The sequence below is a fragment of the Populus nigra genome, chromosome 10 (genome assembly GCF_951802175.1).
Source record: "Populus nigra chromosome 10, ddPopNigr1.1, whole genome shotgun sequence".
NCBI classification, from domain to species: Eukaryota; Viridiplantae; Streptophyta; class Magnoliopsida; order Malpighiales; family Salicaceae; genus Populus; species Populus nigra.
Window position 1 is genome coordinate 13,239,180 of NC_084861.1, and position 13,148 is coordinate 13,252,327.

At 35.1% G+C, this 13,148-nt stretch overlaps 2 protein-coding genes across 2 annotated transcripts; one reads left to right on the plus strand and one right to left on the minus strand.

The window, feature by feature from the left end:
- Positions 1-222: 222 nt before the first annotated feature.
- LOC133706000 (triosephosphate isomerase, cytosolic) lies at positions 223-3,503 on the minus strand. The gene is made up of 9 exons (XM_062131494.1): positions 3,344-3,503; positions 3,192-3,267; positions 2,955-3,078; positions 2,747-2,831; positions 2,483-2,615; positions 1,861-1,955; positions 1,242-1,320; positions 596-678; positions 223-488 (listed from the first exon to the last, which is right to left on the minus strand). Exons 1-9 carry the CDS (start codon positions 3,380-3,382, stop codon positions 438-440), a joined length of 765 nt encoding a protein of 254 aa, XP_061987478.1. The 5' UTR covers positions 3,383-3,503; the 3' UTR covers positions 223-437.
- A 3,338-nt stretch (positions 3,504-6,841) lies between these two features.
- Positions 6,842-9,552, plus strand: LOC133706001 (DNA replication complex GINS protein PSF2-like). The gene is made up of 8 exons (XM_062131495.1): positions 6,842-7,021; positions 7,102-7,176; positions 7,280-7,394; positions 7,564-7,660; positions 7,742-7,772; positions 7,845-7,931; positions 8,703-8,855; positions 9,131-9,552. Exons 1-8 carry the CDS (start codon positions 6,974-6,976, stop codon positions 9,149-9,151), a joined length of 627 nt encoding a protein of 208 aa, XP_061987479.1. The 5' UTR covers positions 6,842-6,973; the 3' UTR covers positions 9,152-9,552.
- Positions 9,553-13,148: the final 3,596 nt, after the last annotated feature.

Below are 13,148 nucleotides of genomic sequence, written 5' to 3' on the forward strand. Positions count from 1 at the left end.
CTTTACAGTGAAAAAAAAAATTGACATCCTTAATAAACTTGAAGCAACAGAAAATCACCCACTACAGTAGTTGTACCATCAACTTTTGGGCAAAGACTTCAAAAGTCAGAAGGACCTGTACGGGAAGGAGTATTCCCATCACTTACGAGTTACGACCTGAGCCACTTCAGAAAAGTTACAAGGGCCGGACATAAAATAATTGATGGCATTCATGCAAGCATGTTAAAAGCATGGAAGTAACCAGGAACTCAAAATGTAAACGGCGGTGGTAGGAAAACAGCTGGCTATATCCAAACATAAAGCCAGTTAAAGTGATGTTCTTGTTACATAAGAGCGAGAACTTATTTCCTCGAAAACATGTCTAAAATTGTACATGATGGATTAAATACCTCCTCAAACATAAGCATCAAAGATTCACCACCATGCCTGGTTCCAACTCAAGCACTTTTCTTCACTTCAGCAGACTTGATAATGTCATTGAACTCCGGCTAATGACGGCAGCACAATGAAAGGGAAATGTCAGGGAAATCAACCGGTAGGGCAAAGACAAGTAAAGTGCAACGAGATATGTTATACAACTAGTAATTAGCACTACCTTTAGAGAAGCACCACCAACCAAAAAGCCATCAACATCAGGTTTTGCTGCCAATTCCTTGCAGTTTGCACCATTAACCGACCCTGAATCAGGCACAAATTTAAGCAAACATAGAAGGAAAATTGGGGAGAAAATTAAACACTGTTTTGTAAACTCCCATTAAGAAACCAGAATGAAAGCAAAAATAAGCCAGCAGTAAGCGAAAAGGCACATTAGATTTTCAGATATTGTTCACACACTAGAATATCTTCTTTATCTAGATGTACACAAGGTGCAGTGCACTCAGCCTTGCAAAAGCTTCAGGTCTAATCAATTCCCAGAGTATTGCAATGGTGCCAATGCTACGATCAGATAGATCAAGGGCTGAATATCGATCCATCTGGACCAAGCAAGGTATAACCCCTTATGCTTCCCTAAGCACGTTGCATTGTGTTTGTGTTCAAGAAAAATGAGGCCATAGCACATTCACTTCTCAGCATTTTATGCAAGCATCTACCTCATGTTACAGAATGAGTTATTTAATGGGTAAAGTTGGTCTTCTTTATTTTCAAAAGATGTGAAAGATTTATTAACAGATCAACAAGAAACGATAAAAAGCAATCAAGAAAATAGACAGATTGGAAGTAGCATTAACAAATGAACATACCTCCATAAATAATCCTGGTTGTCGCAGCAACTTCAGGGCTGGTATTTTCTTGAAGCCATTTCCTCAGTTCATAATGCACCTATTAGATTAATAAGCCAGAGTTTCAAGAAACTAATCATGGGAAACCAACAAACTAGACACAGTCGCAGATTAACTGGTGTTTAACATGCAGGTAATAACCTGAGAAAGTGGGCAGTTGGAAAAAAATTTAACAATTATGGGGAAAAAACACCATTTGTCTGCTATAAATGAGCTAATACTATGAGATTGAAAGTTCATAGAAGCTAAAAGATTTTGAGTTCAAAGCAAACAAAGTTTTCTTATCTTAGTACTCTGTATAACCAAATGTAGGATTTGCAAAGAAGAGACTTGATTGTTATCATTTTCTGAACTTACAAAACAGAAATCCTAATCGATTTCCATTCAAGCCATTTCCCTAGAAAACAAACTCCGCCAACCACTTTCTATGTCCTTATGCTCAATTTAATAGCACAATCTGAATTATTGCAGTACAGGAAATAATCAATAGGTGTTTGATGCCCTGGTTTTTGTACTTTGTGGAAAGCTTGGTGCATATATTGAGCATAATCTGCATCAAGAAAACCAGGTTTGGACTTACCTCCTGTGCCTGAGCAGGAGTTGCAACCTTCCCTGTGCCAATAGCCCACACAGGCTCATAGGCCAAGACAACATCAGCCCAGTTTGATACTCGCGCTGCAATAAAAGCAAAGTTGAAAATCATGGCACTCCAAAACTCGTTACAGTTAAGACACTGAAGGTTGCAAGACATATAAAAGAATCAACATGGTGATATGTTCCAAATTAATGAACAGATCTACTGAAAAAGGTATGCACATATGGAGCCCCTTGATATGATCAAATTGTGATCAAAATTCAATTAACTGTATGATAAATACAAGTTCTCTGAACGTTGTTTTGAAGGTGCATTGCAGAATTGGAACTAGGAGAAGGAGACGGAGTTGAATTCAAGTTCATCTAAAGTGTGTGAGCAAGTGATCACTGTAAACAATGAACATTGCACCACTGTAAACTAGAGTACGATATTTCAATCGATAAGAAAACAATGATTCTGCATACCCACTAGCAACAGATTAACTTAATCAACAATGTTCCACCGCCATATAAAGGCCAGAAACTTCTTACGCAGAATATTTACACAATCATGTACAACATCGTAGAACCACAAAATAATTTTTTTAAGGATACTATCAATAGAATACCTGCAATTGCTTTGGTTTGTGCAGCAACAACCTCCACGGTAGATCCTGCTTCCCGCTGCTCAAGAGTCTCACCAACACAAGCTATCACCTTCAACCCTTGAGATAGTGCATATGCAACCTTATCCCCCACAAACTAAAGGAAACACACCCAGAATGGGAAGTTACTACATGATTTAGTTATCACAAAAATAAGCATCTTCAGAAGTATTGGCAATAGGAATTATCCAAAGATAAGTGTTTACTATGCCATGTAACACAACTTACCTCATTTGATTCATTTAGGAGACTTCTCCTTTCGGAGTGACCAAGAATGACCCAGGGAATATCCAGATTCACAAGCATCTCGGCACTGCACACATCAGCTTCAGCATTTAGACATTCAAATCCCGCAGAAAGATTTAAACCAGTAAAAAAACGAAAAAGACGACATGTTGCAGCTAATAGAAATTATTTGCATCAAGCTTAAGAATACCTGACTTCACCGGTGAAAGCACCTCCTTTCTTAACCCAACAATTTTGAGCCGCGACATGAAAATCAGGCCTCAACGTACTTTTCACCAGAGGGAGAAACACAAATGGAGGGCTTACAACAACCTCTGTAGAAGAAGATCGTACCAATATCCAAACAGATCATGGTTAAGAATACCCCAAGTGTTTTTGTTGATGCGATTTGCGTAAACCAGAGCAAGAGCAAGGAGCATACACTTACCAACAACATCAGATGAAGGTACTTGGGAATTGTTGAGGACTGACACTATCTTCTTCACTTCTTCGCTGGTTCCATTCTGCATCCAGGACCAAAAAAAATCAACAATATAAATAACAGAATATCAAGTAAAGTATGGAAGAAATGAGACTCACGCATTTCCAGTTTCCGCCAACAAAGAACTTCCTGGCCATTGTAGATCGTGGAGTACTGATCGAAGCAGAAGAGAACGGCTTTTGATTTTTTAGTTTTGGTTTTCACTTTTCAGTTGCGGATTTTGTTTTAAATTTTTGGAGTTCTTATTTATGGTAGCGGATCAAACAAGGTGCTATAAATCTGTGGGAAATTGATTTACTATTTTAGCCTCGGATCTATCTGGAATATGCTTTGGGAGACGGTGGTTTCGATAAGGGTTATTTTGGGAATTGAAGCGAAGAGTTGTTTGGGCCCGTGGATTGATGCGTCATGGTGAGTGGGTGGTGTGCTGTGCTGTGCTGTGCTGTGCTTAGGGATTGGGTCATCTTGCATTTTTACGGGCCACTCGAAATGTTTGGTGCTATGATGAGTCATTTGTCACGCGGGCCATAATTTTTTACACATTATATTTTAGTCGGGGATTCGAAAAACTAATTCTTATTGAATATTACACCATCTGATGGAGCTATTTCTTGAAAATGTCACTTTTGTTTCCAAAACTCTGAGATAGTTTGATAAAATAAACTATATGCGAACAAAAAAATGTTTGTAGAATATTTTAAAAACTATTTCAGAATTCGCTGGTTTTTATTCGCCAGCAAGCATTTTTTTTTTAAAAAAAAAACAAAGACAAGCAAAGTTGTTGAGACGAACAGATTTGGTTGCGACTGATTTGGCCGGAAAAATTACGAAAACTGGTGCTAGCAGCCTTGACGTTGTTTGTGCGTTTGTTGGTGTTGTTTTAGAATGTGTGTTTGCCAGCAGCCTTCCTCCCTCGAGTCATGCTCTCTCTCTCACACACACAACTTTCTAGCCATGAAAGTAAAGTCTTTGATTCTCTCTCGCAATCAATGATGCTGTAAAAAAAAATAAAGGAACAAAGATGTCATCGTTCAGAAAGAAGCTCGTCGACTTCTTCGGCTCCAGGATTTGGGTGTAGGTGTGCAGCTAATGTGTCTGCGGGGTTCATCTCAGGTTAGTCGTCGATGCCTAGAGTGTGACCGTTTAAAACATCGTTCATCATTGGTGCCAAGTAAAAAAAAAAACAGAAAGGGTGGTTTTAGCCTTTAAGGATTGGTTATGCACACCATATTTCTGTTAGAATAAAAAAAAAATCTATTAAAAGAAAAAAAACAAAGTTAAATCTCAATTTAACAAAGTTTGGTAAAGAAAAAATAAAAAATAAAACAAATAATTCAAGTTAACTCAGAATATATTTTTCAAATTCATAACCTATTTACATGCCAAGATAATAAATCATAAAACAAATCAAAAAAACATTCAAGCTCTACTTCCAAGCAAACCAGTGTAGATGAACAAATATAAAAAAACAAATCAATTACTGAAAAAATAAAAATAAAATAGCGAAGCCGAGTTAACTTATCAAATCTTATAACTCAAATCTTAAGCCACTAAAATCATATGGAGACACCTAATACACTAGTTTATGTAACACATGATTATTTTTTTTTATGTTTATAAAAATATTAAATTGCCAATAACTTGATTCGGCTATAACTAAAAAAACATTATAAAAATATAAAAAAAATCACTGGTCACAAGTTAAAAAAAAGCTATGTTTTCAGGTTTGATAAAGTAACTTTACTAGACATCTAAGAGTGAAGAGATAAAACAACCCTCAGACTTTGGCTATATTAATATTGATTTTAAGAATATTTTAATCATTAAACTATACATTAAAGATTATATTATCCTCAATTATTGTGATAATAACTAACTGGTCCTCGATAAATAACAATATTACCCCAATAACCAGCCTAATGGTTATCATAGAAGGGCATAAATATAATTATACTATTTCCGTTCACCATGCATCATGTCTAGTTTACAATGAATTCACTACCCCCAGTAAGCATTTTTAGTAAAAAAATATTTTCCAATTTTCGAACACTTTTCTATTAATATGGACACTTGTCGTGCTATTATGGTGAAACACATACTCTTCAACAAATTCCGAGGCCAGGAGCATGGAATGTTTAAAAACTGTAACGAAGTGATAAAAATAGTGTGATGCCCGCTTTTGACCAGGCAAACAGAGAACGGGGCCTCGCTTTCTGGAATCTTGCAGTCGCTTCAACGGGTAACCTTTTTCTCACGGTCCGGGCAAGCACGGTAAAGACCCAGCATAAGCATTCTTTCGTATCTTCACCGCATGAACATTGTTTTGTCGTTGTTTTGTTTTCCAAGTTCAACATATATATTAAAATAATACTTTTTTTTATTTTTTAAAAAATTATTTTTTTCATAAAAAACAATTTAAAACAAAATAAAATTAAACTGTACCAGCATGCACATTCCTCCCAGTAGCACCGTACCAGCATCGTCGATTGGCCTTTTACCTGTAACTACCCACAGCATCACTACTACACCAGACTCCAGAGCTGTAAGAATCCGTTTTTTCATGATGTAACGGTAGAATAAATATATTGAAGAGCAAGATATCCTGTTATCTCGACCTGTATTGTAGCTTTCATGGTAATAAAACTCTGTTCTTGGGCTTTTTCCAGACCAAAATCTCCTGACTTTTGCACTGAATTCCGCATCGATCACTGTATTACAAGTCTTCGCATCCCTATGGTTAATTTTATCACAGGGCGTGTATTCAGCATCATTAGTTGTTCTATGTGCTGGAATATCATTTTACAGATTATCATGAATTTAAATTCTTGCTGTGTCAAAACTTTGCATTAAACAATAAAAACCTTATAGACCTATGATTGTTCTATCTACTAAACGAATCCTTGTATGTACGACCATGATTGTCACCAGTCCTCTCCTCTATCAATTAGGATCAAGGCATGTACCCTAAAAACACGTGCCTAGACCTAGCATCTCCAAGGATGATTCCGTACACTCCTGTGTTCTAAAAAAAGAGTCAAACAATGGAAATTCACAGTGTGGTAAAAGGATCGAGTGTATTTGATACTCGTGTCTGCGAGTTTTAAAAAACCTGTACCGGAACTGGTTTTTACAACAGTGAAATTTATTGCGAGTACAGGTATAGTTTTCATTCTATTGTGTTTTTGGGTGTTGTTAGTAATTATAGATTAAAATATTTTTTATTTGAAAATATATTAAAATAATATATTTTTTATTTTTTAAAAAATATTTTTAATATCAACCCATTAAAATAATATAAAAATATAAAAAATTAATTTTAAATAAAAATTAATTTTAAATTTCTAAAAAACATAATTTTAATATGCTAACACATGAAAAACATGATTTCAAAACTGATGGAATCATTGGAGCTAGCTGTTAGAGTCAAAGTTCCCCTGTTTTAAGCTTATTTATGTTAAGTTGATGATCTTAACATTCTAACTTGGTAGCTAAAATACAAAACCAAATGGGCCAACAATCCGAAGCCCAAACTTCTTAAACGCGCGCCAATTTTAAACCCACCTCTGGCGCCCCGCCGAGAAAGAGTTTAACAAAACGCCTCTCCTTAGGTTTCCCACTTTACAGTCCCCCCCTCTCTCCCCTTCCAAATCACCACTTTTGCCTCACCCAATCCGCAATTGCACCAAATAATATCTAACCAGACCCTAGATCTGCCCACAGTCGCAGAAATGGCCGGTCAATCTGACTCAAACATGTCTCTATTTTCTCCTGAAGAGGTCCCTTCCCTTCTCTCTACACACGATTTACAGATTTATGCGTGGTTGTTTATGCTTGGCTGCTGTTTTTTTTTTCACAGATTGAATTCATGGCAGAAGATGAACTAGTGGAGATTGTTCCGAATTTGAGGATGGATTCTCTCAATTTTATTTGTGTAATCTCTCCTTAGCCATCTCTTATACGCATAGGAATTTACATGTGCGTGTTTTCATTTCATTTATTTATCTCTGTAATTTATTAAATTGGTGTAATGTCAGGGGGATTATGGTCCCTTTCATCCACAATTAGCAGCTCAAGTGCCGCTCTGGTTAGCGGCGGCTTTAAAGAAGAGAGGGAAATGCACAATCAGGCCGCTTCAGTGGATGTCAATTGGTGAGTTTTGAACCATGATTTGATTAGTTTCCTGCTTGTCTTTCAATCAGTTGTTTATCCCAGAGTTTTAGGAATTTTATCTGCTTCTCTTGTATCTGACAGATGGTAGATTGTTGGCTCCAATCTTTCTCATTGTTTTCTTTGTATTTTTTTTTCCCTCCTGGATTAGAAAACCTGGCTCAGGTTTTGGAACTGGAACGAGACTCTCACGCATTTCAGTCATTACCCTTTCATTACTTGGAAATCTCAAGACTTCTTTTCGATCAGTAACTACTGAAACATTCTTAGTTTATTCCACACTTCAGTGCTGACAATATTGAATGTCAATTCTAACTTTGTGAATGCAGTGCACGCGAGGACATTCCCGACATGTACATGGTGAGCCTCTATGATTCCTTCATCCTTTTCAGTTATGTGTTTGGCATAAATTTCATATTTACCTGTTCGTAGGTGAGGTCACTTATCGAGGATATCAGAGATGTAAGATTTCATAAAGTGGAGACCAATTTAGAAAAGTTCACAGCATCTACAGTAACGGTATGCTTGCTATGTCTCTTTATCAATTCATTGACCTTATACCCTTTGAAAGTTGTATATTCTTTCTAGATGTGATATTGTTGGCGAGAATGATCTCCCTTATGCCGGGACGTGATGAGTGTTCTATTATCCCATCTATCTAAAATCTCTGTTATTGAAATAATTGTTAATAAGAACCTTCCAATAAAGTGTGCTATTTTTATTTGTTTTTAACAACATGAATGTGATCTAAACCACTTCACCTAACTGAATAATGATGGATACATCAAGAAATTAATTTAGATGCAAGACTTAGAGAATCTGGCAGTGTCCCCAAGTGCTTCCGTGGGAGATATAGATTGTGAAATCAGGGGTAAAAAATCTTTTTCTTTCACCCTTCTTACAGACTTCAGTGTTCTGATAAAATTACTTATTTAACCAAAGAAAGGAAACGGGATAAAAGTACCTGACCTTTTCCACTTAAGGAAAGATATAAATATAAAAGAAGCATCTCTCACTGAAAATTCATGATGGTGTCTTGCATGCTTGAGCAGCCTCCTTGCTGCCCACATGCAAACAGCAACCAAACTTCATAGCTGAGTCGATTTTGAGACTATTATCAAATGTCATGAGGTTCTAGGTTTGCCTATTCGCAGGGTTACCGGAAAGCTATTTGTCAGTTGTCGGATGTAGTACTAGATTCATTCTTCATTATGTTGTGATCTACTGTATCTTTGTTAGATCATGCATTCTGCTGTTCAATAAAGTGATCTCTTGAATTTGATATTGCAGTGGAAAAATATGTCTGCAATGGAAGTCAATATAATTCGTGCATTTGCTGGGAGGGCTCTGCAGGCGTTTTATAAGCATGATAACGAACAGCAAGCAGCAGATACAGATAGAATGCTAGATAAACAGCCACAGATACCTACTGACAGGCCAAAAGTATGTTATCTCTTAACGTCAGATTTACATGTTTGTGCACGGGAGGTCGTATTTGTTCCTTTTATTTTGTTATCATGCGATAGAGAAATGTGTTAGTGCAGTGGTGAATGATGGTCAAGCTTTTTCTGCAATGCTGAGTGCTTCTTCACTCTTTACCTCCTAATCATTGACAAAAAAACTCGTGAAACAGTGAAAAAGAATTGGTGGACTATTATTTTAAAGTGCTATGCCACTAGTTTAGGTTCCGTCATTTAACTAATTTTCTTGCTATGCAGCGTAATTTGAAGCCTCGATAAGAAGTCATCATCTACTTGAATTCCCTTCTGATCTCAACCTGAAAAGAGTACATTCCACAGGTGACCACAGAAGGTATTTCAGCTTCTTTGACCTTTCTCAAAAAAAAAAAAAAAAAAATCCTGTCCCACGCTCATTGTAGCAATGAAATAACAGTAGATTTTATGTAGAGCCCCTTTCAGCTCCATATGTATACGGTATTGTCTTTTTTTTCCCGTATGATGCACAATAATCTGTGAAGTTTCCTCGACATGTAGAATCCATCAGTCTCCCTCCATGTTCACATCTATCCAAAAAATCATTTGTGAGATTTTGGGTGGAGTGCATTTCTGGATCTTAGTTTACATGTATACCTTCGGGGAAATACTATTTGGTAATGCATTTAAATTGATTTTCTGGGGTTTGAATATCTTCATATTTAGATGAAAATAACTACATTTGTCAGAGATCAAACCTTGCAGTGAAAATGTGATAGAAGGAAGGCTTTGATAGAGATGACTCCAGTGCATTTTAGGAAGTTTGAATTAGGATTGCATGCTTCCCTAATCAACCTTGTCGTGCTAACTCTGGTCATAGGTCTCTATCTATTTAGCATATTACACATAACTGAATCTAGAGTCTGACGGAGTGGGCATAAGGATAGTTTTCATATGGTGTGGTAAATTTTTTATGATTTTGCTCCGTATTCTCAAACAACCATGGGTTATGAAATAGTTGCTTTTCAGAAGACATTGTTTTCATGACCAATTGCTTTCTCATATCTACTACATATGCTAAAAAACAAATATGTGCTTGCTACCAGTTGGGAGGCAATAGTGTTAATTGCTGTCATTGTATATCTACGTAGATGCCTTATGATTGACTGTATTTTGTTAATAGATACAACTTCAGTTTTCCTGTTCTAAACTTTTGTTTGATGACTTAAAGAAAGTGGCATGGTTCTGCCGATAGTTTCTAGAACTGCTGTTTGATGGCCAGCCTTTTAGGCTAGTTTTACGGAGACAGATATCTAATGCTCCTAGCGACGTAAAATAGGATCTAGAAAAGCTTGATGAAGTAAACAATGAATGGCTCTAATGTTTCGAACCATGAGGAGTTTGACTGGGCCATTGGAGATCGGTCTGTTTTCAATTTGCACCGAATCCCCAAGTCTAGTAAAATTGGTTGACAAGTCGAAAAATTATAGTATATTGTTCATCCTTTGCACCATCAGAAATTAGTTGAATATATAATGCTAGCCTCACTTGTAATTTATTATCCCTTACACCATTGTCTATGACAATTATTGGATTCCTTTGTTTCAAAAAATAATAATTATTTATCCTCCTTTTTCCTCATTTTCAATTAAGCCATAATTAGATTCTCCTTAAAGGCTGACCCGTTTATTAATGATTAGATTCCCAAAGAGAGGAGAGGCCGGAAATAATTTTTTATCGCACAATTCAAACTCCATTGCAGTTTGTGCCTCCAACATTGGGAGAAATAGGTGGTTATAGTGATGAACGTGTATAAAACTGATCGACTCCCTAACTTTTTTAACCACAATGGCTAAGAGCTTTGTCATAAGGTGATGGTATATCGCTTTTCCACAAGAGACTTTTTAGCATTTTGAGACTTAGAATTGGGTTCAGAAGCCATACCTGGCAAGAACCAGCGGTGAAGGCTGTAATAATTTCAAGCTATCAGTGATTTCACTTTTTTGTATATAAGAGCAAGTAAATTGTTTTTTTATTTATGTAATGTATGGCACTTTTTTGATTTCCTATCAATTATATGAATTATATATGTTTCCTTCCAACATAGCTCGCACATGGTTCAGAAAAGGAAAGAAAAGCATGAGCTTGAAAGATATTCCATGGTGATAAATACACGTACAGCACCTGCTGTTTCAAATTGTTTTTATTCAAGGTGATTGATTCAAGATTCATCTCAATCTGGTACGAAGGGGATAAAAGGAACAGACTACTACAACCTAGCAAAAGATGCCCCAGCACTCCTACCAACAATCGCGTTTCACTATCGGGGTATCTAGTTCTTTCCAGGGATATTTAATAATTTTTAAAAATTATTAAACAGCCACCAAGTCAACTTAAATAATAATAATAATAATAATAACCTTGTAACCACACCCATGTATACACACACATATTAAATGCAATCCCGTAGCTTCACTGAAAAAAAAAGAAAAATATAAAAAAGTCTCGTGTGCAAGTTTAATGGTATCTTGCTTTTAAATATAACAGTGTAATTTTACTGTGCAGTAATAGTGAAAAGGAAAAAAAAGCTACGGGAACAAAGTTATTTAATTTATTTAATTGTGGAAAAAATACGTGTGGATGAATTTATATCTGCTCATTCCTGTAAAGATGACTTGACCCAAGATATAATAGGTTTATTTTTGTGTTTTAAAAAAATTTTATTTTTTATTTTTTTGAATTAGTATTTTTTTATATTTTTAAATTATTTTGATATGCTAATATTAAAAATAATTTTTAAAAATAAAAAATATTATTTTAATATATTTTTAAATAAAAAATATTTTAAAAAATAACTACAAATACATTCTATATAAATAAAAAAAATTCATTACACTTTTCCAATAAATATTATAATATATCCAGTCACAATATTTCACATCTATAACTTTTAGTTTTCTTTTTTTTAATTTAATTGGCCGATCACCTTTTTAAAGCTTGAGCTGGGTGGTCAAATTCTGGCCTTTGATTAATTGTGGAAGTGGCAAGTGTCCTATCCTCTTTAAAGAGACAGCTGCTGCTAGCGAGCGTGTGGACCCACCGTAGACCCGCCACCGCGTGTGGCGCGTCTCTATATGTAGGTCATGGGATGACGGGAACCTTCTTTTCTTTTTATGCTTTTCTCAATCAGCTCCTCTTGTAAGAACTGTTAAAAAAAGAAAAGCTTCTCTACGAAGTTCCAGTATTTTCTTCTCAAACTAGGAAAATTCCAGCTATTAACTCATTCTAAAAATATATATATATATATATATATATTATTTTAATATATTTTAAAATAAAAATTACTTTTGAAAATAGTCGAATGAATTACCAGGGTAGCGGATACAGGAGAAGAAAATCACCGTCAATTATTGGATGCTAAGCCGCTGACGTGAGAGAAAGCTATCCGTGAAACTCACGTCATTTGCCATTGTGGCAATGACGGTGATTACTTTTTATTTAATCCTGCGTGACGTCAAGTTGCTTGGTGACTGGGTCACCAATTACCCGGATGCTGTTGCTTTGCAAAATCATCATACTTTCTTGCCCATTTCTTTTATTATCTGCAACATCGTTTTTGTTATGTAGTTTGCTGCTTGTATTTTTTTAAAATATTTTTTATTTAAAAATATATTTTTTTATATTAACATGTTAAGATTATTGAAAAATACTAAAAATAATTAATTTAATATATTTTTTTTATCAAACAAATTTTTTTTAAATGTATTCAAATTCAGACTGAAACACGAAAATAAAAACCTTTTAGTGTTTATATGCCACCTAACCCTAATCCTAATCGTAAAAACTTGTCACTTCCGCCCCAATCTAGCAAAAACAGACGTACATCCTGCCTTTTTATTAGTAATTAAAAATAATCAGAGTGCAGTAGTGCCAGCCAGGTAAAGTTTTCACACCCAATGTGTGTTTAGTATATGTAAATTGTTTTTTAATATTTTTTTATTTAAAAATATTTAAAAATATTTTTTTTCAAATTTTATTTTTATTTATAATATCAGCATATTAATATCATTATAAAATATATTAATATCATTATAAAATACTAAAAGATATTAATTTGATATATAAATACATTTTTAAAACGCATACAAAGCACAATTTAAAACACACTTCTCTTGCTTGACGACATAATTAGTAGGTTTCAAGAGATTAAATTTCATGAAAAGTTGAAATGTCAAAGGTTGATGCATGTAGTAAGACTTGAAGAATTCATTCGAGGAGGAAATTTAACATCGTAATGGATTAT